Source organism: Haliaeetus leucocephalus, unplaced genomic scaffold, assembly GCF_000737465.1.
Source record: "Haliaeetus leucocephalus isolate CR32 unplaced genomic scaffold, Haliaeetus_leucocephalus-4.0 Scaffold317, whole genome shotgun sequence".
NCBI lineage: Eukaryota > Metazoa > Chordata > Aves > Accipitriformes > Accipitridae > Haliaeetus > Haliaeetus leucocephalus.
Genome location: NW_010972753.1, coordinates 195926 through 222081, shown reverse-complemented (window position 1 = coordinate 222081; position 26156 = coordinate 195926). Strand labels below are relative to the sequence as shown.

The 26156-nt window shown below is 38.8% G+C and overlaps 1 protein-coding gene across 1 annotated transcript in view; it reads left to right on the top strand.

Annotated features, from left to right (window-relative positions):
• SCML2 (sex comb on midleg-like 2 (Drosophila)) overlaps window positions 1–26156 on the top strand; it is a 65552-nt gene that overhangs the window by 27366 nt on the left and 12030 nt on the right. Inside the window, exons 6-10 of the mRNA XM_010571255.1 lie at window positions 2158–2246; window positions 3695–3938; window positions 17051–17301; window positions 22084–22219; window positions 24119–24322. Of these exons, the coding sequence (XP_010569557.1) occupies window positions 2158–2246; window positions 3695–3938; window positions 17051–17301; window positions 22084–22219; window positions 24119–24322 (924 nt within the window). The remainder of the gene's footprint in view (window positions 1–2157; window positions 2247–3694; window positions 3939–17050; window positions 17302–22083; window positions 22220–24118; window positions 24323–26156) is intronic.

Sequence of the window (26156 nt, the reverse complement as noted above, 5' to 3'; positions counted from 1 at the left end):
TTTAAATATATGGTTTCAGTTCAGGAGCATAGTGCTTTTTAAAATGAGTTTCTAAACCAGTCTGATGAATAAAACAACTCTGATTATGTGTAATGGGGCCAGTTGGTGAATTAAGAAGAGAAACTTTCCATGATCATCAGTAGAAAGGTTGATGCCTTCTCTTTGGATACTGTTTCTTACTCCTATTTGATCAGGCTGCTTGTAGTACAGAACCTAGCAAGCAGCTGTTTCCCTGCACCCAGGCATGTAAGTTTACCTGTCCTCCTAACAATTGCTGGTTATTCAGAGAAGAATGCAAGTGCCATTATTTTGTCCCTCCTGCCCTAGATTTTTCTAGAGGTAGGCTAAATTCCAGCAATCAAACATTCTGGCATACCTAGCTAAATTTTTGAAAAAGCCTTTTTGGCAGTCTTACAGCATCCTGTTCCTGGGCAAAGCTGGGAGCTAATTGGGTGTGTAATTACCTCCTGTTAGACATTTAAGCAACTGATTATATTTTTTTTTTCTGAGTAGTGGGGAACCTTCTGGATACTAATGTTCTGGTTCTATCATAATAACTAGCTAAAATAGTCCCTCCTACCTGATTTTTATATAGGTTTAATTATGCCTGTTATATAAGGGTTTTGATAAAGTGGTTAATGTAGCAAAAGGTTCCTGTTCCAGCCTCTGTTTTTTCATAGGTGAGCTTTTTTGTTGTTGAGAGCTCAATGTTCTCAAAAAATTACGTTGAGGATAAAATTTTCTCTGGTTTTACCAGGACAACTTAAAGGCCAAATGAAATTAATTGAAACTGTTGTTTAGTTGTCACTCCTTGTATATGTCTTTTCTGGGCTAGCTGGTTAGGAATATTGATTTTCAGTAACCACACATGTTTAGGTTGCATAAAGACTACGATATCAAACCAGGACTGGTAATCAGCTCAGCAGCCCTCAAATTATGACACCATTTATCAAATATGAGTTTTGTATTCATTTAGGTGTTGCGTGGGTAGTTCCAACTTGAAACCTGTTTATTCAGCTGAAGACAGCTTAAAGCTACTAGTTAAAGAACCATTATAACATATAATCCAGTTTTAGATGACTTAATGATTTAACTGATCAAGAATTGCAGGTATTTTCCACCTTTCTAGTTACTTTTTTTTTTTTTAAGAGAATTGTCAAGGCTGAGTTACGAGGGAACTCATCAGTTCCTGGCAGATTCTGATTTGCTTTGTGGAAAAACTTCTGATTTGCTCTGTTATGTCTGTTTTTCTGTAGAACTGTGCCAGACATATAACTGCTAAAGATGTAGAAAAAATGTCCACTCTGTCTGTTATCTTACTCATTCCTTTGAAACATCCATTTGGAAAGCGCAGAAAGCAAAATGATTTTTTTTGTTTTGTTTTGTTCCTTTTTTAACTGGGAAGTAGTTGATTCTGAGGGAAGATTATCTGGAATAAGAATGTTTTCAGCCAAACCTTTGTTCTGCTTGAATAAGGTAGTTCATCTAAAGAAATCTGATTATTGTTTGTGCTTTTTATTCACTTATTAATGAAGAATATTAAAGTAGAAACATCTTCCAGTTTATGTTTTCCAATATGATACATTCTTTTATTAAAATAATTCTATTTTTTTCTTATCTTATGTGTTTGGTTTTAAAGGCTATTTATTAATTTATTTTAATGGGGGAGGGAGAGAAACCGATTGTTCTTTTTTTGTCTGTGGTCTGGTGAAAGAATTACAAGAGCCTCAAAAATAGAAAGATATCTCCTCAGTAAATGAGAGAAACTGGAGCAGAGGATGTTGTTTTAGAATGAGACCAAAAAGCAGACCTGAAAAGTAAGCTAGGCGCTTTTGATGGGAAAGTTCCACTGGACCAGGGACTGTGTGGGACAACCTTATGATCTTCTGTAATAAACTTGGATGTTTTAAGTCCTAGATGTTTATCTGTAGTATCACAAATTAGGATGACTGATTCTGCAGGCAAGTCACTTAATGGAAATGCATTGCACGGCTTTCTGTAGCAACAGCGACCCTGTTTATTCCTTCTTGGCTACTTTTATTTTGGCCAAGTCCAAAACAGAGGGAATGAGGCATTAGTAAAACAGACTTTATATCCTTCTCCTCCAATTTTATTTTACAAACTGAAAGTAGGGCTATTTGTTTGTTTGTTACTCAGGGTTCCAGATGAATGCATCTTCTTGGCCAATGTTTCTCTTAAGAACTCTCAATGGAGCTGAAATGGCACCCGCAGCATTCTTTAAGAAGGTAAGAAGAAAGGGACTGCTAGTAAACAACTTTCCATTGACTGGTCCATGGTTACATTTTTTTAATGAGGATGTCAAGATATTACCCTGTTGTCTGCAGCACAGGAAGGCAAGACTATTATTTAAAATTACTTTGAACTGGACTGGCAAGCTACAAAGCTAGACAGGAAATGATCTGCTTCTAGTCCATTGAGATGGGCATCTCTTTTCCTGAGTTGAGACTTTAAAGTGTGGTCTGTTATTTAGAAAAATTATGTTAGCTCATTTTTTGTGTCTTGTGGATTTAAGATACAATGCATATCACATTTCTTAACAGTATCATATTCATGTGATTGTGCACAGGAGTGAAAACAAAATTTAGTGGGGAATAAGAGCCATTGGAATACAGTGGTGCCTGGAAAGGTTTTGTTAAAACGTTTTCATTGGGCACGTACTCATAATTTAAAATGTAGTTAGGAAGTAGTTGAAAATAGCAGAAAAAGCTGTTCATTGTTTTAGATATGACTCTTGAGTAAGTTACTGTGAAACATGAAAAATTATATAAAAACAACAGTAATGCTAAAATGACTTGTTAGTTCAATTTTTTTGTCGAGGTGTTAAAACCCTGCTGTTACATTGAGTGCCTTCATTTTTGATACTGAGAGTGATGTTGACATGTATGTCAGCAAATCAAACACTTCGGTTCAGACCTGTAATCGCATTGCTTGTGTGTTAACTTTATATAATTATTTTTTTTTTTTTTTAATATAAGGTAATATAAATTTTCTGAAGCATGATGAGCCATGCTTCCCTGTGCTAGCCTACCAGTATGTCTGAGATGGCTTTTGGATAATGAGGTTCCTGAGGCTGAGGTAGTAATTCAGGTTCCATCGGGTCACAACTCCTGCTGTGGGGGTACACCTATGCTGGTCACATTGACTCAATTTTTGTTTTTCTTTTGTCCACTTCAAATTGGTCTAAGGCCAACTGAGTTAACAGAGGCCTATAAATAATGTCCAATGGTAATGAATTTTTCATGAAGTAATTGGGAGGTGAAGCTTTTACCAGACAGTTATCAGTCCCCAGAAACACCCATTCCCTGAAAACCTCCTCTTCTTTATTAGCATGTAATAATTTCATTTTAGTGTCTTCGCTGTCTTGCTGCCCAGACATAATGTATTGGGTGCAACCTATTGCTTATGTAAATACTTCTAGCAAGGCCTTTCTGTCGTGGAGAATTTTGCTAATTATTCCAGCTGTGTTTGTAGGAACAGAATCTGGATTTTTATAATACATAAGAGCAAAAGCAAATCTGAAATACAAGTAAGTTTCCTTGAATGTCTACTATAACTTTTTGAGAGCAGTAAGTATGAGAAGTAAGGGTGTTGAAGAAAAATAGAGGGGTTTTTTTATTATTCTTTTTTAAGAGGCCACAGAAATACAAATATTCTACCACTCTTACTTTTGCAGGAGCCACCAAAACCTGTGCCAAACTGTTTTAAAGTTGGAATGAAACTTGAAGCTATAGATAGAAAGAACCCATACTTGATTTGCCCAGCAACCATTGGAGATGTTAAAGGAGATGAAGTTTTTGTTACATTTGATGGCTGGAGAGGAGCATTTGACTATTGGTGCAGATGTGATTCTCGAGATATTTTCCCAGTTGGATGGTGTAGCTTGACAGGAGATGCATTACAACCACCAGGGAACAATGGTAAGATGACCAATGATACTGCTTAATTATTTTTCCCCTCAATTACAGCAGAATTTTAAAAACAAGCTGCGTGTATGCAGATAAGACTGAAGATTTGATTTATGAGTAGCTGATGAGGATGAAATGTTAAATTTTCTTTATGTAGTTTAAAGCTAATAGGATAGTTTCTGGGAAACAATTTTCATCTGTTCATAGTAACTTTGGGAACATGTTTTATTTAATACTGCTGGGAGGGCTTTTGATAATCTCTAATTTTTGTGTGCTTGTGAAGAATCTTGGACTTAAACTAGATTTGCTGTTTGTATTATAGATAGTTAAATGCTCCTGTTTAATGATACTAATATATTGGCTGCAGCAGCACTTTATATTAAGCTAACTGCTAAGAAAGTAAAGTAGTCTTTGCTTCTGTGACAGTTGGAGCTTTAAACTATATATTTAGTGTTTCTTCCATCATACTCAAAAAATTCTGTTTTGAGGCTGCCTATTCTGAATGTTTTATCATCCTCATGCCTTTAAGGATGTTTGTACATAGGGTTATAAAGTCCCTTTAACTAATGGACACCGTGCTTTATAATGTACAGCTATCTACCTTAGAAAGAAGGGAGATGGAATAAAGAGGGATATCCCTGAATGTAATCCCTCTGCTACTCTGGGGACCTCCTGTCATGTTTCTGTAGTGTAAGGCTTTTCTGTCAAACTGTTTGGGTTCTTCTATCCTCACTCCCTTCAAATTTGACAGGAAGAGAGGTTTTTAAAGAGGGGAATGGTATTTTAATTAATTATTTTAATATTGTTGACCAGAAGAGTTTGTTCTTATGGTGAGCATTTTCACAGCTAGCTTTAGGTGAGTAAGGAATGAGTAGACCAGTATCACAGAACTCTCACTGGAAGTACCAAAGGAACAGAAGCAAGAAGGCAAGGAATCAGTCATTTCCTGCTCTCTCCATCCCCATTGTTCTTCTCAATCTTTTGCCAGCAGGTCAAGAACTGTGTGGAAAATCTAACTGAAATTAGATAAGGGTACCTCTGCATCCTTGCCCACACCTGCCTGTTTGTAGTTACTGTCTGCAGTTACTGCCAATGGTCATAGTACCTGTAATCTAGTTTAGTCTGTTTTAGCGGATTTCGGCAAGGGAACAACTATGTGTGTGGCTGGCCTGGCAGATGCAGGATGATCTGCCAATACAAACCTGGAGTGAGAAGGCAGGGGGAAGTCAGGTGAGGACAATCTATATTCGGTCAGAAGTCATCTAATAGGGACCGAGCTGACCTCAGTCTTAATGTTTCTGTGCGCCCAAACTGTAAACTGTCTTCCTCAGCTTCGTCAGAAGGTTGACCTTGTCTTGAGAAATCATGAATGAGATGTGTTATTATGGTAAGCTAATGACATTAACTGTGGTGAAATAAAATGGCTTTCTGCAGAAGGGGCTATGTAAATAAGTGGCATAAAATTTTAGAAGATATTTTTGTGGCAGTTTAGATTGCTGAGTCCAATTCCATCTTCTGGAAAGAAGTATTAAATTGTTTAGTCTACTCCAGTTTCACTGCTGGAAAACCAGCAGTATTTTGAGATAATAAGTTCAGAGTTTTTCTTGCCTGATTAGTGCTTGATAGAGATCAAGGAGTTTTTTAACAATTATTTAGTAAAGTTGATGATGTATTCCAGTTGTTCAGGTAATAAAACAAACAAAATTCTTGAGTATGTTCAAAGTTGCTGAAGAATTGAAACACCTCTACCCAGGTATTTTTCTGGTTTCTATTGCTTTGTTATGAAAAACAATAACACTTTAGGCATTAATAAAACCTGAAACAAGGTACTTACAGACTTGTAGTCAAAACTAAGAATTTTGGACATTTGATAGAAACTGAGGGTGGAGAGGTGCAGGCTGGGGATTTCATTATTTTTAATTCTAAAAGTGAGCCCAAGTTAACTGCGGTTTTATTAAAATTATGTGTGCTCCCTTCTTCCCTGTTCTGAGCATAAAGAATTTCTTTCAGTTTTGCTTCATGCACTTAATTTTTATGTGCTGTTTGTTCATATTATACGCACTTGTCAAATTTATGTAGCTGGATGAAGTATTTTTTGCTCTCAGGTTATGTTTTTTCACTGTTATTTGATCGCTTTTGAGCCATTAGAGAACTGTAATGATAGTCCTTTATTAAGATGTAAATAATAGCTTCAAGGAGAGTATAATCAAGTCATTTCAATTCAGAAATATGATAATGTTGTCAGGATTCTTCATTAAGTCACATTAACATTGACTACTCCTGTTAAGGAAGAAAGTATGACAGATACTATATTGTAGGGATTCACTTGAAATATTATAGTATTATTCTGGCCTGGACTTTTTTCTTGCGGGTTAGTTTAGTATTTCTGCCTTGAATTACCACAATAGAAAGTGAAAATAATTGACTGTGTGTGGCTTAGATTTCAGAGTGAATATGATGAAAAGTATTCTTGTTTTTTGTAACTACCTTTCCTGAAAGCATTTAAATATGTTAAATCACTAGTTAAAGGACTGAAAAAAAAACCCTCAGTTTTTGGTTAACAAGCAAAACCAATATCCTGCAATCTAAGTATGACAGTGATAAAGGATGCTTTAAATTTCATCCATACCTAGGACAACAATTTGTGCCATGAGACTTATATTTTAGGGTCTAATTTAGCCTTTTGAAAGAGAGATGAAATGCAGAAGGGAGGCGATACAAAAATTAGGGAAGATTTTATTTCAGCTGTTTACTGTCTTAGCCATTGCCCAGAGAGAATGTAGGACCTCTGTCATGGGAGGTTTTTAAGAACAGTTTAAACGCAGGCTTTTTACATATGGGTGAATTTATTCAGATCAGATTATGTGGTAAATTTAGTCTTTATAGCTGTATCTGCTGCAACTCACATTGGTTTCAGACAGATAAGCTAAGGAACTATGACATAATTAATAGAAGATAAAATGTAGAAGGTAGGTGAAAAGTTGGTTTGGACCAACTGTTTTTAGCATTCAGGCCTTAATCTTTGTGTTGATGTTTTGTCTTTGGTCCTGATCAGAAAATGTGACTTAAGTGGACCTGGCTGGGTGTCAGCGTGTGCATACAGTGGTATGAAATGTAGTGTTCAATATTTACACTAGCAAAAGCTATGCTTAGCTAATATTGTAGTTTGTTTCCTTAGAAATATCTCTGATACTAGTAATTTATGTTATGTATAGTTTGACAACGGTGCTTGATGTTGGCTTGGCCTGCTAGCCCAAGGTTAATATTTTAAGGATGCAGGAGATCGTTTTCTCTGTGTCTCTTGGTCATTTAGGTGCTTTTAGAGATGACTTGTCACTCAGGAGCATTGTTGTAAAGTTAGAGCTGGTGAAAGAAGTTGGCATGCTAATGTCTATGCTGGATCAGTCTGAAGGACCATCTGCTCTAGCAGGCTTTCTCCAGCAGTGGCTGAAAGCAGATGTCTGAAGAAAAGCATAAGCACATAGGAAAGAGGTTTGCGGAAGTATTCCTACTATCTGGCCGTCTACAACCCAGCACCTCCCAAGCCCAGAATAATGCTTTTATGCTGAGAACCTCCTGGAGGAGCTTGATCTATTTTGTTCATTTATATTTTGGAGCCATGCTGTAGTAAGGAGTTCTGTACTTGAGTATATGTTCTATGGAAAAGGAGATCTCTTTTTTTCTTGCTGGTAGTTCCATTTGTTTTCCTTGTGTTCTTCTACTGAAATAGCTTCTTGTACTTCCAGTACTTGTACAGGAAGAGACAGTAAATAGTCATTCCCTAATTACCTTCTTCATATCCATCACGATTTTGTAGACCTGTATTCTAGCTTCCCTCAGCTATCTGTATTCCAAACTTGTAAAATCCTGTCCTGGTTTGGTTTTTGTTGTTATGGGATCAGTTTAATTCCTCTGATCACCCTTGTTCTTCTGTACTGTTTCCATTTCAGCTATGGCATTTTTGAGCCACTGGACCCAGAAGTGCAAAGAAGACTTAGTGACATAGTGGTGGTTTCTGTTTTGTTTTCTGTTCCTTCTATAATTATTCATGAATTGGTATTTGGGATTTTTGGAATTCTACCGGGCAATGAACTAATACTGTAATAGAAATACTTATTTTAATTCTAAGATGTCATTTTTGTATACATCAGCTAATAGCCTGTCATTGATCACAGAAGCTGGATTATTTTGAATTGCTTGATACTGAATTTCATCTGTTACTTCCTCTGCTGAGCAACTGCTCAGCTTTGCAAGATCTATTTATACATCTTTACTGACTCAAATAATCGTTCAGCAGTTGTTACCGTCTCATGCTTTACTCTTGTCCTAGATCATATGTGAATCGAATGGCACAAGCCCAAGCAGAGATCTCATCAGGATTTCTCTAGAGTCCTCTCTCGACTGTGGAAACATGTCTGCTTATTCCTGGCCACTGTTTGGTACATTCCAAGAAATACTTGAGAAGGATCATGAGGATGTTCCCTCATACCCATTGCCAGCTAAGGATTTTTTTAAGAGACTGTGGTGTGAGATCTTGTCAAGCACAAATCCACAGACTTATCAATTGACTTTCCATTGTCTACTTGCTTATTGACTCCTTAAAAAAAAAATATTAATAATAGATTTGTGAGATGTGACTTTTCTCTACAAAAGCTATGATTGGTCCTCCCCCAACACATCGTATTTATCTTTGGGTTTCACTGCCTCTGTTCTGTACAAGAGTTCTTAGCAACTTGGCGAGTACAAACATTAGGTGTCCTGTCCATACCTTTCTGACTAGAGTGTTGGCATTGCATTAACCAGCTTTTTTAAGTCTCTGTACTTGAGGCAGTTTTAGGGGCAAACTTACACAGCACCATCAGTAGGTTTGACATTTCATCTTTTAGTTTCCTTAAAATTCCTAAGTGCTGTATGTCTTGCCAGCTCTCTACAGCTTGTTTTGTCTCTGTTTCCTGACCTCTACTACTGGTACTTCACATGAGGGAACTTGTTTCAGATCCCTGCGAAGAGGGGTTCTCATATGGGAACCAATGTGATGAGCTTCCCTGGAGTGAGTATGAACACAAAAAACCATTCCATCTTGTTACTTTAGTTCTATCTTCTGCGTTTGCTCATTCTGAAATTTGATCGTCTGTTGGGTCTATATTACTTCTGCTTTTGATACGCATTAAAAAGGCTTTTTAAGTTTGATATCTTTTGGATGTTTTTCTGTTAACTCTTTTTCTAGGCCAACCATACTACACTTTTCAATTTAACCACCATAGATTGTAATTTTTATTTTACTCAATTGGATAATAGAAGGCTGTTACTATGCCTCAGAATATTCTTGTATTGCACTTAGCTAGTTGTATCTGAGGCTTATGATTGAAGTAGAGGGCAGATGACTGGAGATTGTCAGAGCAGTTTCTGTTTGCTTTTCCTATATAAAATCATTTTACTGTTTAGTCATTACATGTAAATGACAGTTACTTAGGCAACCCACCTTTTTATTTATAATAGGAGTAAAACCTTTTCCATAAAAGAGAGAAAACAAAAGAACAACTGGGGACAAGCCATGTGGGAAATAAGTGGTTTCACCTGCAAAGATTGATTTCAGTATAAAGTAGTATCTGTCATTTAGATGTGAAGAGCATCTGGAGGGGTATCAGTTTCTATACATCTTTGATCCCCACTGTCTTATGAAGCTGGATCTTTGGTGGATAAAGGTGATGCAAGAACTTCTGAAGCAGAAACTGCTCTCTGCGCTGTACAGGAGAGAATTTGGGTGACAAAAGGAAGATGATGTAGTAATCTAAATAAAAACAGTGATACTCTGTAGCTTTTATCCTTTGTCCCCTTCCCTCCTTCCCTCCTTCCCCTCTGTTTCTCCCCTTTTCCATGTTGTGTGTCCCCTCATTGCTTTTCTCCAAATTCAGTGCATTTATTGTCAGTGAGAGCAATCTTCCTTCATTACATTAATCAGCCTGTGATGTTAAAGGTCTCCTTCAAAAGCTGTCTGCAGCAATAAGAGTAGTACAGGCTCAAGCAGAGATTAAAAAGTATCTTACTTGTCTGTTTTGTGATTTCTTAGTTTAGTTTTATTTAATTTTCAGATGTGTTCTCAATGCTTACTTTGAGCAGATTTTTCCAAGCTAGCTACTGGAGATGCACTTCTCTGTTATTGATAATGAAATTACGCCAAAGTAGCTGTGCTGTATTTTCAGCTGAGTTATACGCAAATGTGCAACATCAATATAAACCTAATTACTCCTTTGTATGTTTGCAGATGAAACAAAAGAAGTGTTGAAACTTTAGACAGAGCTACAGTTAGATCTGTGAAAAGACTCCGCATTGTTTAAAGTAGCCAAAAAAAAAATCAGATAAGCATGGTAATTCTTAAGTTTCATTAAAGAAAAAACCCAAATGCTGAAATGGTACAATTTCATACTGCTGGAGGTTTCATTTTTCTCTTCGTGCAGCCAGCTTCTTTTCACAAGCAGGTCACAGTAGTTAAATCAGGCACATACAGTAAGCAGATTTATGCTGTCTTCAGAATTGTGCATGAAAAACTCCTCAGTGCTTCAGGCTAAAATCTGATTTGCCACATTCTCTTACATGTTAAGCTTTTTTTATTTGGTATTAATGTTTCTTGGCATCTTGCAGCAAGGCCTGGATGGTGCTGCTACAGAGCAGTAATCACTTAAGGAAAAATAAAGGTTTTGCCTTTCCCAAAGCTGTGACCTTACTGTAAGTCTGGTTTCCTCACCATCTTACCATGTTTATTTATAAGGTAGTTGTGATTTTTTTTTTTTAAGTTGGAAGTACTCCAACACATGTATTTTTGACTGTTACACGCAAAATATTTTTTTTGTTTGCTCTTGTTCAGGTCTTGTGGATACTAATGTCAACAGTGGTTGTGTTGCCCAATTAGTGGATGGGATTGAGTGGATTTTTTCCAAATCTGTGTTAGTACATATAAGCTATTGTCATGGTTTAACCCCCGTTGGCAGCTAAGCCCCAAACAGCCGCTCACTCACTCCCCCCCAGTGGGATGGGGGAGAGAATTGGAAGAGTAAAAGTGAGAAAACTCGTGGGCTGAGATAAAGACAGTTTAATAGGTAAAGCAAAAGCCGCGAGTGCAAGCAAAGCAAAACAAGGAATTCATTCACCACTTCCCATCAGCAGGTAGGTGTTCAGCCATCTCCAGGAAATCAGGGCTGCATCACGTGTAATGGTGACTTGGGAAGACAAAATACCATCACTCTGAACGTTCCCCCCTTCCTTCTTCTTCCCTCCCAGCTTTTTTTGCTGAGCATGGCATCATACGGTCTGGAATATCCCTTGGGTCAGTTGGGGTCAGCTGTCCCAGCTGTGTCCCCTCCCAGAGCCTTGTGCCCCCCCCCCCAGCCTGCTTGCTGGTGGGGTGGGGTGAAAAGCAGAACAGCCCTTGACTCTAAGCACTGCTCAGCAATAACTAGCACATCCCTGTGTTATCAACACTGTTTCGCACACAAATCCAAAAAGTAGCCCCATACCAGCTACTGTGAAGAAAATTAACTCTATCCCAGCCAAAATCAGCACAGCTATGGTAAGAATATCAGTGCTGTCATTCAGATATTGAGACAAAACAAATTGTGGCATTGCACTAAGCATGCTCTGTGTTTCTTTTTTCTTCCCTTGAAGCTTGTTGCATTTTATTGTTTCATTTTGGGTGCACCTTTCATCCTGCTGATGCTATTTGGGGAAAAATAATGGCAAAACCTGGGCAGAATCAGTAATGATGGGGTGAAGAATCAGGATGTTAAAACTCTTACCTGATGCGTAGAGCTAGGCTTTGCCAGGCTTAATAACAGATTCATCAGCAGCACACTTAAAACTGTCTTCAGGTAAGTCAAGTTTGTGCTGTTTTGATAGTTTATTGGGTATTTACTTGTTCTCTTCCTTCTCAGCTTAGCAACAAAATAAAGTGGGGGTTTTTTTTTGCTAGTGTGGTTGCAATGGCAGTGCTTTGTTGAAGGGTGAGATGAGAAGCTGCTTTTCACAGTTCTTGGTTTCTGGAGATTAACTGGAGAGATCTTTCCAGGAGTCTGTCTTTTGTTTTGCTTGTACCCCCCATTCTCGCAGGCCCCCTGCCCTGGCTGGCTATTAAAAGTTGTTTTTTTGGAAGTGATGTGTGTTAATTTGGTTAGCAGTGGGTTTTGATGGAGCTTAATTAGTATTTTCACAGGTCTGTTCCGTAGGTGCTGGCTTGCCTAGCTCTTGAAAATGTGGGAGACTGGGAGTGGAGGTGAGGGACCGAAGGTGCCACAATGCCGCCTGGGGAAGTCACTAGGGAAGAAATGCTTTCCTTTCCTCCAGTTCTGTCTTATGTTGGTCAGAGCCCTTGGTTTCACCTTTCAGGGCTGTGAAAGGAAGGCTAGGATTTTTCACAGAAGATAGCAAGAGATTTTTTTTTTTTCTTCTTTTTGCTTTTTAGATAGCAAAATGATGACTTATAACTGATTTTGTATCATAGCAACATATCAATTAGTATCTCGCAGCTGCCTCTTAACCCTAAGTAATCCAAACACAGATAAAAAGAGGTGGCATGTATTACAGACACTTACGCTTTTTTTATATGGCTCTCTTGTTTAATTGAGGCATAAGGACATAAATTTTTATAATCTTTGGCAGTAAGCTGTTCTGAAAAATTGCTAATCTTTTTCACCTCCTTTGCCGGTTGTCAAAACTATCATGATAATAACTTACTGTATTAAAGAAGGTTAATTTTATAGTTAAAATCCCGGGCTAGAACTCAGGAGGTATGTTTCCATTACTTCTGCTGTGGAATGCTCACATGGATTTAGGGTAAGTTGCTAAATCTCTTCACCTTATTTTTTTTATCTGCAGATGAGAGGAGGGCCAGGTTTTTATATTCTCAAAAGAACATTCAGCTTGTGTCTCAGTGGGGGCATAGGAACAGTAATGCAGTACAAATAGAACTGTTTCTGTCTTGAAAGAAATGCTGGTTTAAACACTGAATTACTGTTTTTACTGTCCTAATTGGCACCTTCACCTAAGGTAGCAATGCTGTGTTCACAGAACGTATGGCAAAATGGGCCCCTGCCTTGCTTCATGTAATTTCACTTCAGCTTGTCTTGTAATTGCTGCTCTGTAATACTAACTGAATGGTAGATTTCTAATGTTTAAATATTACAAATCTGAACCTTTTTTTCCCTCACTTTCCATAAAAACATGGAGTGAAGCCGTCACTGTGGATGATTTGAAGGAATTTTACTAATTAGAATTGCATGAGAATTCAGGCTTCTGAGCTGTCCATCTGTCCCATCCCCTTCCCAAGTGCTGGAGGTGTCACTGTCAAGTAGCTTCAGATTTCACAGTTGTATTAAATATCTGACTTATTCTGGCAAGACATCTTGGGGATAACATTCTGGGGTCAAATTTTGCAGTCCTGCATGTGTCTGGGCAGTCTTTCTGCTTCTACAAGCAGAATTTGGCCCTCCTTTTGAAGTCTAATCTTTCATGCCGTTCTCATGCAAATGAGCTTGGTTGACTCCAGTGGATCTGCTTGTGTGAGTGAGGACTGAGTTGTGGCAATGCATCTTTAGGCTGTGTGTTCCAAGATTGGATTTGGGGTTTCTCTTGCACATTAGATACAAAGTTTATAGGTGTTGGGATTCTACCAGAACAGTTTGGGGGAAAAAAAAGAGAATATTTTGAATAAGCAGTAATTGAAAGTACATGAAAACTGTTTGAGTGTTGCATGAAGGTAGTCACCTATAGCCCTCGCTAACATGACAGTATAACTAGAGCTCTGTGAACTTTGAAAACGCCGTTTAGTTGCTAACATTACTATGGTAAAGTATGTTTGCATAGCATGATCTCTGCTCCTCAGTTTTTGAGGATGCCAGTACAGTTTCTGGGTCTAAATAAGAGACTTGGGAAAGAATGCCATGCAATGCATCCCACTTCTGAAACTGGAGCAGTGAATATTTGTGTAGAGGAGCAACATGACACAAATGCTTGATTTTGTTTGTGCAAATGAGAAGGCCTTTGTGATGCAAAGCAGCATCCTGAAAAGGCAAATGTGCTTTTTTGGTTGTAAATATCCCAGCTAAATACTGCAGTAATTGCAAGCAGAGCTTGGCATTTTTCCTCTCTATTCTCTTCATCGTTATATTTTAACAAGTTCTCATGAGACTATTAAAACGTCTTAGTTTTTGGAACATGTGGCCTAGTGGGGATAACTCTGTCTACAGATGCAGTGGGTTGGCAGCTTGATTTTGCATGTCTTTTCATTTCCCTCCAGATCCTGTGACCCAGCGTAACCTTTGGTCTCCCTCTGAAGGCCGGGGTGAAGGAAGTATGAGCAGGTGACTGATGATCACTGTCAATACAGGCTGCAGACAATATGGGAATTACTTTAGCAGTCTCCCGCTCCCTTGTGCTCCCCCCATCCTCTCTTAAATCAACAAATGCAAATAGCAGCCTCCTCATTTGCTGCTATCTCTGGGAAGCTGCCCGGGCAGCATGGGCTTTGTTGCAGTTCTGCCTATTGAAAAAAGCAGCTTCAGCCCTAGGCAGAAGAAAAAAATACCAAATGGGACCTTACCCCCCCCTTAATGGTAAATGCTGCTAATATTTGGTCCTCTGGCGTATACAGGTAGGAAGATGCTGAGATAAGGGTATTTGATATTTGTGGTTCAAGAGGGCAGCCTGAAGTGGTTGGAGCTGTTTGCATTGTTACTCTTTGTCCGGTAAATGTCCTTCTGGAAGGGAGTAGGGATTGCCCAGTGTCCCGAAACTCATACCTGTGCTCCTAGAACCTGTTGACATTGCAATTATCTGTGTATTTAACCTTAGCTGTGTCTTTGAGCATAGAAATGCATTTGCTAGATTTCAGGATAGGCAGAGGCACAAAGAATTTGTGAAATATTTCTTTATGAGGTCATGATTGTTTTGTTAAACACATAGTTGTGTGGCACGAATAAATAAAAATAGCTGCATTTTACATTGGTGTAAGCATAATACAGGATGCAATATGTAGTATTGTATTGTACAGCATACAGTTGATATTGTTTTGCTTTCCAGATGTACAGCTTAATGCAAGGTGTCATGCAGCAATTCGGAGACCTAAGAGTAATGCTATGCCAGCATTTGGTTAAAATTCTGTTCATCTTATTTTAAGCTGTCATTGCCTATGAAAATAAGTTTGGGCACGCATAAATAAAAGGAAGGTGATCACTTTGCATATCCAGAATGTGGTCCTTCTCAGATATCTAGGGATATCATGTCTGTATGTGATGTATTAGGATTGCAACCAGCCATAATGAAGAGATTTCTTCTGAACTGCCATTTAGGAATATTAGACTAGTAACCAAATCAGACAAATAGCAATGTATGTAAATGCTCCTATACAGCTTTAAAAATGTGTGTCAGTAGTACTTGTATTTTATAAGAAGTCTGTCTGCAGTGTGTATTTCATATTACTGTGACATTTTGTATTGCAAATACTTAATAACAGTTAACTCGTGAATAAAAATTCAGAGTTGAAGTAACAGTTATAAAGCTGGGTGGTGGATTGTTAAGGTGAATATCACTCAGAGGTAGACATGAAAACTGTTACTCAATCTTTAAGTATGTTATTTTCTCAAGATCTCATTTCAAATGTATCTTTGAGTTTTATTTCATGTTTTATTTGCTTACCAGAAAGCCTCAACATACTAATATTTTAGGAGAAGAAATATTCCAAATGCACAAAAATCCAGGGAATTAACTATTAGTAGCCCCCTATGCTCCACTTTCAGTCTGCATTAGCACTTTGGATCAGGCACTGGTGACTGACACAGTCAAAGCCCACTTGAACCCTAACCTGCAATACTTCTACATTGTGTCACATTTAGTTCATAGTATTTAAGGTTAGGGTGAATCACGGGAGTTTCATCGTCAGCAAGATGCAAAAGGCTGTGGTAGGGGCAGTGTGATACTAGAAAGCCATCTAATTTTAGTGTAAAGGCTTCAAATTATTTCAAATATGTTGTGTGTTCCTTTCCCACACCTCTCGTGAAGAGGGTGGTTTGATATCACAAAACCTCCTGTTTTCATCTTCTACTTACCTCTTCCATATGCATCTGTCTGCCTGCCAGCAGTCAGGCCAACAAAATAGAATATTTGTGGGACTTTTGGTGCGGTACGACTTTTCACTGAGGATATGTCCTTATCCGTAGGTTTTGTTTGGCATCTTTCTGGTGTTTTAATCTGTCCATTGTGAAGGAAATTGTTAAAATAAAATCATTATTACTTCAGAGAAGAGCAAGTTGGGTGGAAAAGATTGTTAACTAGGAAGTTCTGTTCAATGAAATCTGATTACATCTTCCAGCTTCACACCAGATTATAATACAGTCACATCATGTACATATTGGATCAATTTTGTCTTAGGATGGGAGATTCAACAGAGAACCACTTTAGTGTTAAGAATGAATAAAAATGATACTTCGTGTTGGATTTTTGGAAGTCCTTTTTCCAGATAAAATTTTAAGTCTGGATGGCTCCAGGTAGAAGAATCTGGTATAGTTATGTGAACTTAATTTTTTCTAAACTGTCATCTCAGACAAATGCTCATTAATGATAACTTTGCCTATCATCAGTTTCTCCTCTTCAGTGGGATGATTTTTCTTTGCTGCTCAGAATTACTTTGTAGCTCCCTAGAAGTAGTTGGCATGTATTGTAATCGTGGAAACTGCTCTTAGAGAAGAGCAGATGTATTATGGGCTGTATAATTTGTGAAGTATTTTGAAAGCCTTCTTGATGAATGGCACTTTATAAATATCTTATCGTAATTAAATTATGGGAAGCATTTATAAGGTGAGTAGATTAATTCTTTTTAAATTATTTTTATTTGAATGTTTTTCTCATAGCAAAGTCCCTCTAAAATAATGGGTATAAAGAGTTCTCTCTTTGGCTTTAATGAAGTTATATAGTTTCATGCCAACCACTTGAGTTCAAAATATCCAAGTATATTTATTTTACAATGTAAATTGTGCACTACACTTTTATTTTTTTTTAAGCCTTTGTTAGAAAAGTTACTTTCCATCGTTCATTTTGAGGTTTTCCCCCCCTTCCCTTTTGTTTTTGTTTTTCCTCAGTTTCCATTACAAAGAGCAGTGCAAAATTCCAATCTTCCCCTTCCAAAGTGACCCGGCGTTCAATGCAGTCTCCACAGAAATCTGCTCCAGTACCAGCGCAACGGGGCAGGAAACCAGGTCGGGGCAAACCCCCTGGACAGTCTGCAGTTCCCAAGAAGGGCAGGTCTCCTAAAAATATTCCCCTGACAAAAAGCACCTCTCATACTGAAAATCTTAAAACAAGGAAAAAAAGTTTAAAACCTGGAAAAAAGGTTAGTCCTTATCTACTACTTTACTTTATATTGCAAAATTTTGTAGTGAGATTTTTTAAAATTATTTAATTTTCTGTCTTCTCTTCAGCCTTCAGGGCTTTACTGTTCTCAGCAGCTGATTACAAGAAAAAGTCTAGAATAGCTATTCTGGAATATTCAGTATAAGCTTCTGTGGATTATTGTATTCCAGAACAAGATTACTAATTTATTTGAGTCAGTTGTTGGTGTTGAAAAATACTATTCTGGGATAGCCATTGCCAGTAAAATCACAAGAGCCAGGGAAGCCTTTAGGCTTTTTAGTCTGGGTTGTTTTGTTTCTGAACCATATCTATAGTTTGCATAACTTTTTAAATTTTTTTTGTTTTGTTTCGTGTTTAGAAACAAAGGATTAGGAACAGCGAGGTCTTTGTTGCAGAATTTAGGCATCTTAAGCATACAGCTGGATTTGCCAAATGAATCTCTTAGATATCCCCTAATCCTGGACATACTAGCATGAAGCAGGAAGCTTCTTTCCAGGCAATACATTTCTCCAGGCGTGGGCCTAATTCTGCCCTGGTCTGAAAGAGGTGATGCCTTTCTGCCTTTCTCCCTGCCAAGCTGAGTCAGACCTGGAGTGTTGGCAGCTGCCTCCAGCTTCAGCTCCTCTGGAACTGTTTGATCAGGTACAAATTGGCACTGCTGTAACCCCCCCTTCCCGCTCGCATGTGACAGCAACACTGGTGGGTAAACAATCCCAGAGTGAGCTAGTTCAGGGAGCTAAACTGGTAGACAGCTAACCTACCATCCAGCCCTCTTACTTTCTTCTTTGTCTGTTCCACCCAAAAAAAAGCACAAATGCTACGGCTGCTGCAAGGAAGGATAGGATCACAGCAGGGCAGATTTAGGACAATTTGAATTGCCGTGGAAGTACAATCTATTTTCTGAGGCTTGCTCACCCACTGCAGGCTGGCAAAGAGGAGTAGCAATCTTGCAGTGTCTTTCCCCACGCAATTTGTGTCTGTCCCTGCGCTCCTCCCTCCTTTGCATTAGCACCAATGGCAGAGTGGAGGACATAGTTTTTTCTGTTGGGTTTGGTTTTTTTCCTTCCCCCCCTGCCCCCAAGTTTGAAAAAGTTAAAGTTTGGGGTTTTTTCTACTCCAGCCTGGATCACTGTGGGCTATGGGATCTATTGCTAGTGATGTGTGGGAAGAGGTGGAGTAATGGCACAGGTGGGACTTCTCCCTTCAGCGATAGTGCTGTTCAGTGTAAAGTGCTAGTGAAGTAATATTATTAGAGCATACCCAGAAGGCTCTAGCACAAAGCTGGAAGCAGGCACTTCGTTGAAATGATGACCACAAGATAAGAAATGGTTCTGGGGACCAGCAATTGAAAGCCAAGTGCTGTCTCCTCTGCTGCCTGCCCCTTCCAGTTCGGTATCCAAACTGGTAGGCTACTGATGCAAGTGGTCTCCAGCTTTATCTCTTGCTTGGTGTATAGAAGTGCACAGAGGCACAGATCAAAGAGGAGAAGAGTGCTGCCATCCAGACTCAGCTGGTGCACGGGGTGTTCTCCATAAGTCTGGGGGGCTTTAAAGGAGAACATTGAACATAGGGCTTCCATATCTTAAGAATGTACTCAGGTATGGCAGGGTGCGCACTTTCATGTAAGAGTTTTGTCCTCTGTATCTCATGAAAAAGAAATTGAGAGGCTTTGCGTATCCTTTGAAAGAATAATTGGAGGCATCTCACCCTTAGAGGCTTCTGGGCTCTAAAAGCTGGGTGTCTGAAAGTGTCTGCTTGGAGCACTGTATTTGGCACCTGGTCTGTGTGAGGTACTTGGGGGGATTTGCTTGGGGAATGGGGGTTACCACTGACACTCCCTGTCTTGAGGCAATGCACCTGAGGTACCTCTACACACTCCTGATTTCCTCTGTGTGGGACCAGGCAACTAAGAGTTAGGTTTTGCAGAATCTAAGTTTGATATATGTAACTTGGGAGTTTTACTACATTAACTTTTGCATTAAAAACTTTAAAAATTAGCTCCTTTTGAGAATCCACGGAAGATTGTTATTGCATTGGTACATGGTTAAATTGCCAAGATGTTGTACATAAGTGCAAGCTCTTCTTTGGACTGTTAGGCCTGTTAGCATAAGGGTGAAGAGAAGAAATGGCTTTGTGGGAGTTCTGCAGAGGCAGGGTATATCTGACATGGAGTGCCATACAGCCCATATACCTCATGGTACATACACAAATATAATGCAAGTGGTATGTGCCTAGAGATTTGAAAGTGCTTCCCACCTCTCCTCCCCAGGCCGCTCCGAAAAAACCCTCCAGATTTCAGGCTAATTGTGCTTCATGTGTGAGCTGGCTATGTGGTAGTTCAAAAACTGTGTATTTAGGGAGATTGGTCTATGCCTGATACTCTGTAGAGCTGTTTGACTTTCTTTGCCCTTTTAGGTTCATTATGCTGCAATGTTTATCATTGTGTAGGTATTAACTTTTATTATACATCTAGGAATGTTGAGCTGTTGTGCCATTTTTTTCCTTCATTGAAAAGTTTTCTAAGCTTCTCCCTAACTATGAGATGCATGTTGGGTTTTGTTTTCCATTTGTCTCCCCCAGTTTGTACCGTATGTTTTTACTCTGTCAAAATGAAGAAGAAATCTCTGTACATCTCTTTAATTATTTTAAAAGTACACTTTGCATAACAATGCAAAGAATTCCTTACGGAGTTTCTTGAGGAAGTGCCTTGGTCTGAGTGTGGATCACAGCCCTAAATTTGACCCCACAAGAAGAGAGCTTTTAAGCGTCAGGGTAAAGCCTGTCAACTTGGCCATGTGGTGCCAGACAGTGACCAGTGCTCTCTGCAGGCAAACGGTGTGCCTTCCCAGCTGGCTGGGGCCAGCCAGTGACACCCTGACCAAGCTGAGCCCTGCTGGGAATGTGGCCTGCCTCGTGAAACAACATGGCTTTGGGATCGCAGTTTGCTGCTCGTCAGTTTGGGGTTGCAAAATGAGAACCTCAGCTGAGCGAGCCTGATGTGCTGTATTTCCAAAACGTGTGCTCTTTCCTCCTTCTGACGGAGAAGGTAGGAAATGGCTGGCTAGCCTCACCACGCTTATGTGTTAGTGTGGAGGGTGGATGGTTCCTCTGTCTTACAGTTTAGTGTTTGTATTTTGTTTTCATGCCTACATTTCTCCCATTTCCTCCTCTTTCCTCTCAAGTCGACCACCCATATTTTGCAGCATGGTGACAGACAACTGCCTCCCCAAAGAGTCCCTGCTCCAGAGGGGCCTTCAGGAATGCCAGACTTCAGATCAAAAGCTCCAACTTCCCAAGTGCATTTTTGTTCTCTGTGTTAAGGGTGGAGAGAGACCTTTCTGTCACCCAATGTTAAGATACATAGGCAATTCCTGACAAGTAGTACATCACTGCTTGGTTCAGTGCCTGACCTGAGCCACCTTGTCTCATTCATGATCCAGTGCCAAGCCTTGGCAGTCTATTCCTTATATTCATGGTGATTCCACGCAGTGCCATGTTGTCAAGTAGTTTCTCCAGTCAAACCTATCTTCTCTGAACTGTAAGGGGCACAGAAATTTTCTTTGAAATGCCCTGGATTTCAGAAGAAAGTAAATTTATTCTTTATAGAAGTTGTGAAGAAGTTGAACACTGCTGCTCTTAGGAAAGTGTATATTTTGATTGCTTTCTACAGGATTTCTAATATATTATTCGGAAAATACGCTGCTGCTTAAAGTGTAAAGGATGAATACTGCTAAATGGAGGAAGGCTTCGCCTCCCTTAGAAACTTGACTGAATTTTCACTTCACTATGGATTAATTTTAGCAGTAAATCCTTACCACATGAGTAGCCAAGTCTCTGCTGCCTTCAGCAATGTCAAGACCTTGGGTAATCTCATATATTCCTAATTTTTTTTGTAGGTAAGAGAATGAGAACATAATCTGTTCTCATGCAAGAATAAATGGTGAAGGGAGAGGTGATGAACTTTTCTCCAATTCATTATTTCTTCATTTCCATGTATTTTCATAGCATGTCAAAGCAGATTAGAAATGTCTTCATTGTGCATGTCTCTGTTCTAAACCCCAGTCCAAACCAAATTACAGCAAAATTCTCCTTTTCTCAGGTAATGTGTGCTGACCAATTTCTAAGTCTTTGTGCTGTGAACTCTGTCTGTCATGATAAGCTGCAAATAAGTTTGGTTTGGGAAAGGAGAAGGTTTTGGCAACCCACATGACTGGATTGTAACTACTGGTTTATTTGGTATCTTGCGTAAAGCACCAATTCCTGAAAGTGATTACTTGAGAATTTCAGCCCCTCTGAAACAAGCCGCGGGAAAATTTAGGTGCACTGTAAAGTTGACACCTAAATGTGACTCAAGTTTTGTATGGGAATATATACACAGCCCAACTAACTGATTTGAGTTGTCATAAATCCAGATGATTGGAAGGGTTTGGACAGGAAAATAATCCAAAATGCCTCTTTTGTGCTTCCTAAGATTTAAAAGGGTGATGAATTAGCATATAAAGCTCATTATTTTCCCACTTTTTAGATAGAGGTGGGTTCCTTTTTAAGTAATTTGTCTTCCAATGCCTTACTTGTGTAGCTGTAAATGCAAACTGACAGTTTCTGGTCTTTCTTTCCTGGACTTTATCTTCTCTGCTATGTGTAGTACTTTTGTAATAAGGAACCACACACATTCAGTAAGATGGTAACTGATAGCAGAAAGGTTTTGCAGATTCCTTAAAAACCATGAAACATTTTGACTTTGGGTTTTTTCTCTAAACAGAAAAAAGTCTTGCTGGAACAACTGAGTCCTGCATCTCCTTCTCCTCATTCTTCTCCTGAGGGGGACAGTGGCACTACACAGTTATTTAAAGATGGAATTAGTTTGTCTGGGGCAACTGCATCAGTTATATCCACAGGTAAAAGATAAAGAAAAAAAATTAATGACATTTTTAGTGTGAAATGGCTTCCATTTCAAGCAAACTAGTAGTGTCATTTTATGGAAAATGTGTGGCAAACTCATTACTTTAAATCATCATCCAGCTACCTTATTTTTTAAAGATATTTGTAGGTGCCAGTGTTACTTTGCAGAACTAGTATTTTGATGTCTGCATTACAGCAAGAAGTGCTGGAGCACAGGTGCTTTTGAAAGATCTCCCAGACCTGGCAGTTTGTTCCTGTCTGAAGATGGAAACTGTACAGTTCTCTCATGTCTGACCCACTCCTTAATGTATGAAATGGGAGTAGATGTAGCTAAAAACCCATAGGATATTCTGATATCATGCAGGCTGTACTGTAATATAACAAAATGGAGATTTTATCTCTGTATAGCCTTACATTAAAAGAAACAGCTCAGACTGTTTAAGCCAAGTAAAGGCAGTCAGAGGAAATACATTCCTCCTTCCTTTTATGCTTGCTTGTTTTTGAAATATAATGAAATGTATCTTGAAAAGGATTGGCAAAAGAGAAATAAGCTAGTTGATGAACTAACTCATTGAGGAACTTGTAACCCTGTAGTGAAACAATTTGTATGTTGTCAACCAAATCTCAGAACTTTCTAAAAACTCCATAAATTATGATAATTTTGTTTGGGGTGCTTTTTTACATTTAAAAACTGTTTTTACAATAGAAGTTGTCAGGCTCTTCTCACTCCCAACTTCAGTCATGGATGAGAGGAAAATAAACCTTTCAGGAGGCAGTTGTTGTTGAGCCCAGACAGAATATGCCATGGAAACTATTTTGCTGATTTGTATCTTTGCTTATTTGTACAAATAGGTTTCCTCCAATTTACAGACATCAGAGAGTGAGCAGATATGCATGAAGATATAAGATCATTAAAACACTTACAGAAATACTTCATTTTTAAAAATCCAGGTTTTTAACTAAGCCCAAATGCTCCTACAGTTCAGAAAATATGGCAGTCTTTTGTAGAACAGAATGCTTAGTTTGTCTGCTTAATCACCACAGAGGCACATTTTTTCATTAAGCTCTAATAACGTCTTGGGTGCCTTCCTGGTCATGTGACAGCCAAGGCCAAAAAGAAAAAAAAAAAAAATCTTCTGTTATGGCTTTTTCCCATGTTTTTTCTGCCTTGCCGTTCCTTTTGAAAGACAGTTTTGCATAGTCTCTATAAAAAGTAATTTCTGAAGTCCTATTTGATTGTTTTGTGCTAACCGCCTTACAGTATTTCTAGAGAAGTGTGTTTATTTTATGTACCAGAGAAGGCCAAGTTGCTGTGTGGAAATCATACATGAGTGGCTCAGGGCTTCTGAAGGTACAGACCTTCAGTAGCCGTTATACATGCACACAGGACCATGCACACAGGACCATTATACATGCACACATGGGTGCTTCAGAATGAGCTTCGGTGGTAGGTATATACCATAGGGTTGTCTTTGTGCAGCTTCTCAAATAGGACAAAAATTAGGGAAGTAACTTGGCAAGGCCAGCTTTTTAGAATCGCATCTTGATAGTTTAGAGTACCTGCCAGTAATTCTTTCTTTATTGGAACTAGTGTATGAACAGAGATTAGTCAAAATAAAAGATAAGCACAGATTATGACAGCTTTGTTACGTTAGTGGGGTAGAGAAGGGCTTTAGAGACCAGAAAGAAGTGGGTTTAGGACTCAGGCAGGAGAACCTTGGTGGAAGACAGAGTGTGCACTTTTTGTACGCTCTGCAAGTATGTATGCATGTTCAGCTTTTTGAGTTGACAAGTACATCTTTTCCTCAAGATTAAAACTAAAAAGGCGGTTTGCAGTTGTAACTTGGAAACATGTCTTAGTTCCTTGGTGGTAAATACGGCTTGTTCTTTTTCAGTGTGTGTTTATGTCAACAAGCATGGAAATTCTGGGCCTCACCTGGATAAGAAGAAGGTTCAGCAGCTTCCAGATCACTTTGGACCAGGTCCTGTCAATGTGGTACTTCAGCAGGCTGTACAGGCTTGCGTGGATTGTGCCTATCAATCCAAAACAGTCTTTGGATTTCTGAAATCTGGCCATCACGGAGGGGAAATGATAACTGGTATGTGAAGATGCTTTGTTTCTTCTGTTTCTTCACTTGGTTTGCGAACTTGAGGTAGGGCAGAAGAACTGAAGTGGCTGCAGTGAGTTTATATCACTTTTGTAACTATTTAAGCACAGTTGAGAACATGTACTTGTGAATTCTTTTATTTACTAAGCGAGTATTGGTGGTGTGTGATTTATCTGACTCCAGGTCCAGGATGATTTGAACAATTCTTTAAATGAGAATTTAGCAATAGCAGTGTTAAATTACATATACACAATACAGTTAGATTCTTATACTAAGTAGAGCTTGTGCACCTGATTTAGCAGCTATAGCCAAACATTTGTCAAGTAAACTCAGTACAAGTGAAATATCAGCTTTACTAATTCAAGTCATTCGCATAATCTTATCCATACATAGTGTTTGTGTTCTTAATGCCTTAACCAAGTGGGTGAAAAGTTTCAAACTAATGTGTTTAGCTTCCAGGCAAGTGATTCCACATGTTAAAGTTGCTGCTTCTCCCCTTTCCCCATTCCCCAGAATTGTAGCAGTATCTTAGGTCAGTGTTCATCCACCTATGTGCCCTATTATGGAATGGGTTTATTTCTGCTACATATTAATGGCAGGTCCACAGATAAATTATCTCTGTATCTCAAGCTGTATAGCTGCTGCTTGACTTTTTTTACTTCTAGGCTAGGAAATATTCCATATATCCGTTAGCACATCAATTCATAATTCCATCACTGGCGATAAAAAGACTTTGTGTTACTTTAATCTCCTTACATTAACACCAGATGTGAAAGATTAGTGGAATACAGGTTCAATTAAATCCTCATAAAGATGTTGCTGTCTAACAATATTTAAAAAGCAGCACCCCAACCTGCATATACCAGAACTACAGTAAGCCTTGCTTATGCACTCCCATGACTTCATTCACAAAATGGGTGCTGCTTCTCAACTGCATTTGGTTTAATGGCATTGTATACATGTGGTTTTGTAACCCATATTGCTTTATTTTTGCATGATATATGGAAGTTTATTACATTATTAATACCTTGCTGTACCTAATTCAGACAGGTCCATTTTCTTGAACAAAATGCACTGAGGTGTGCATTGCCAGTATTCTGTTTGTGAGTTGTTTATCATGAAGGACTAAATCGTAGGCCAGTGGAGTATCTGGGCTGTGACTGAGTTGTTGAAAATAATTATCTCACAGAGGAGAGAGAAATTTCAGAATCTTTATGTAGTTGTGGTTTGTTTACATTCAAAAATTCTGTACAGAAAGGAATTGCTGTTCTGCACCTGGCTTTACCCCAAGGCCTCGATTCAGAGAAACCAGCTCTGTAGCGCTGGATTTGAGGAACTTGATGATGTGGACTGCTCCTGAAGCAGAGTCCTGGTCCAGGTGATAGCGAGCCACAAGACCCCAGCGGGTTTCCGGTGTTCTTGAGCTCTTGCCTTCTCATTGACGTGTCAAACAGGTTGCTGAGAAGCGGGTGAGCAAACACTCCCTGTCATTTTATCAGAAATTTGTGTAATGTATTTTGAAAAGCACAAAATGTGACTTAGGTTAATGTAGCACATTACAACCAGCTGTGCATGTGAACAGTAAGGAAGAAGAGGAAAGTTACAGTAGAATAAAATGAGGGATTACAGAATGAAATTGTGAGAGTGTTTTCTTGTAGAGTTTTTGAAAGTTTTTGGAGTGTGGTTTGTTGTTCAGCTTTTTTTTTTTAGACTGGCAAGAAAAAAAAAAATGTTGCAGCAGAGAATAAGGAAAGAAACCTAAATCTTTTGCGGACTGATATTTTCATGATGAGTATTGTACCTGCCGTAGGAGGAAACTGTATGC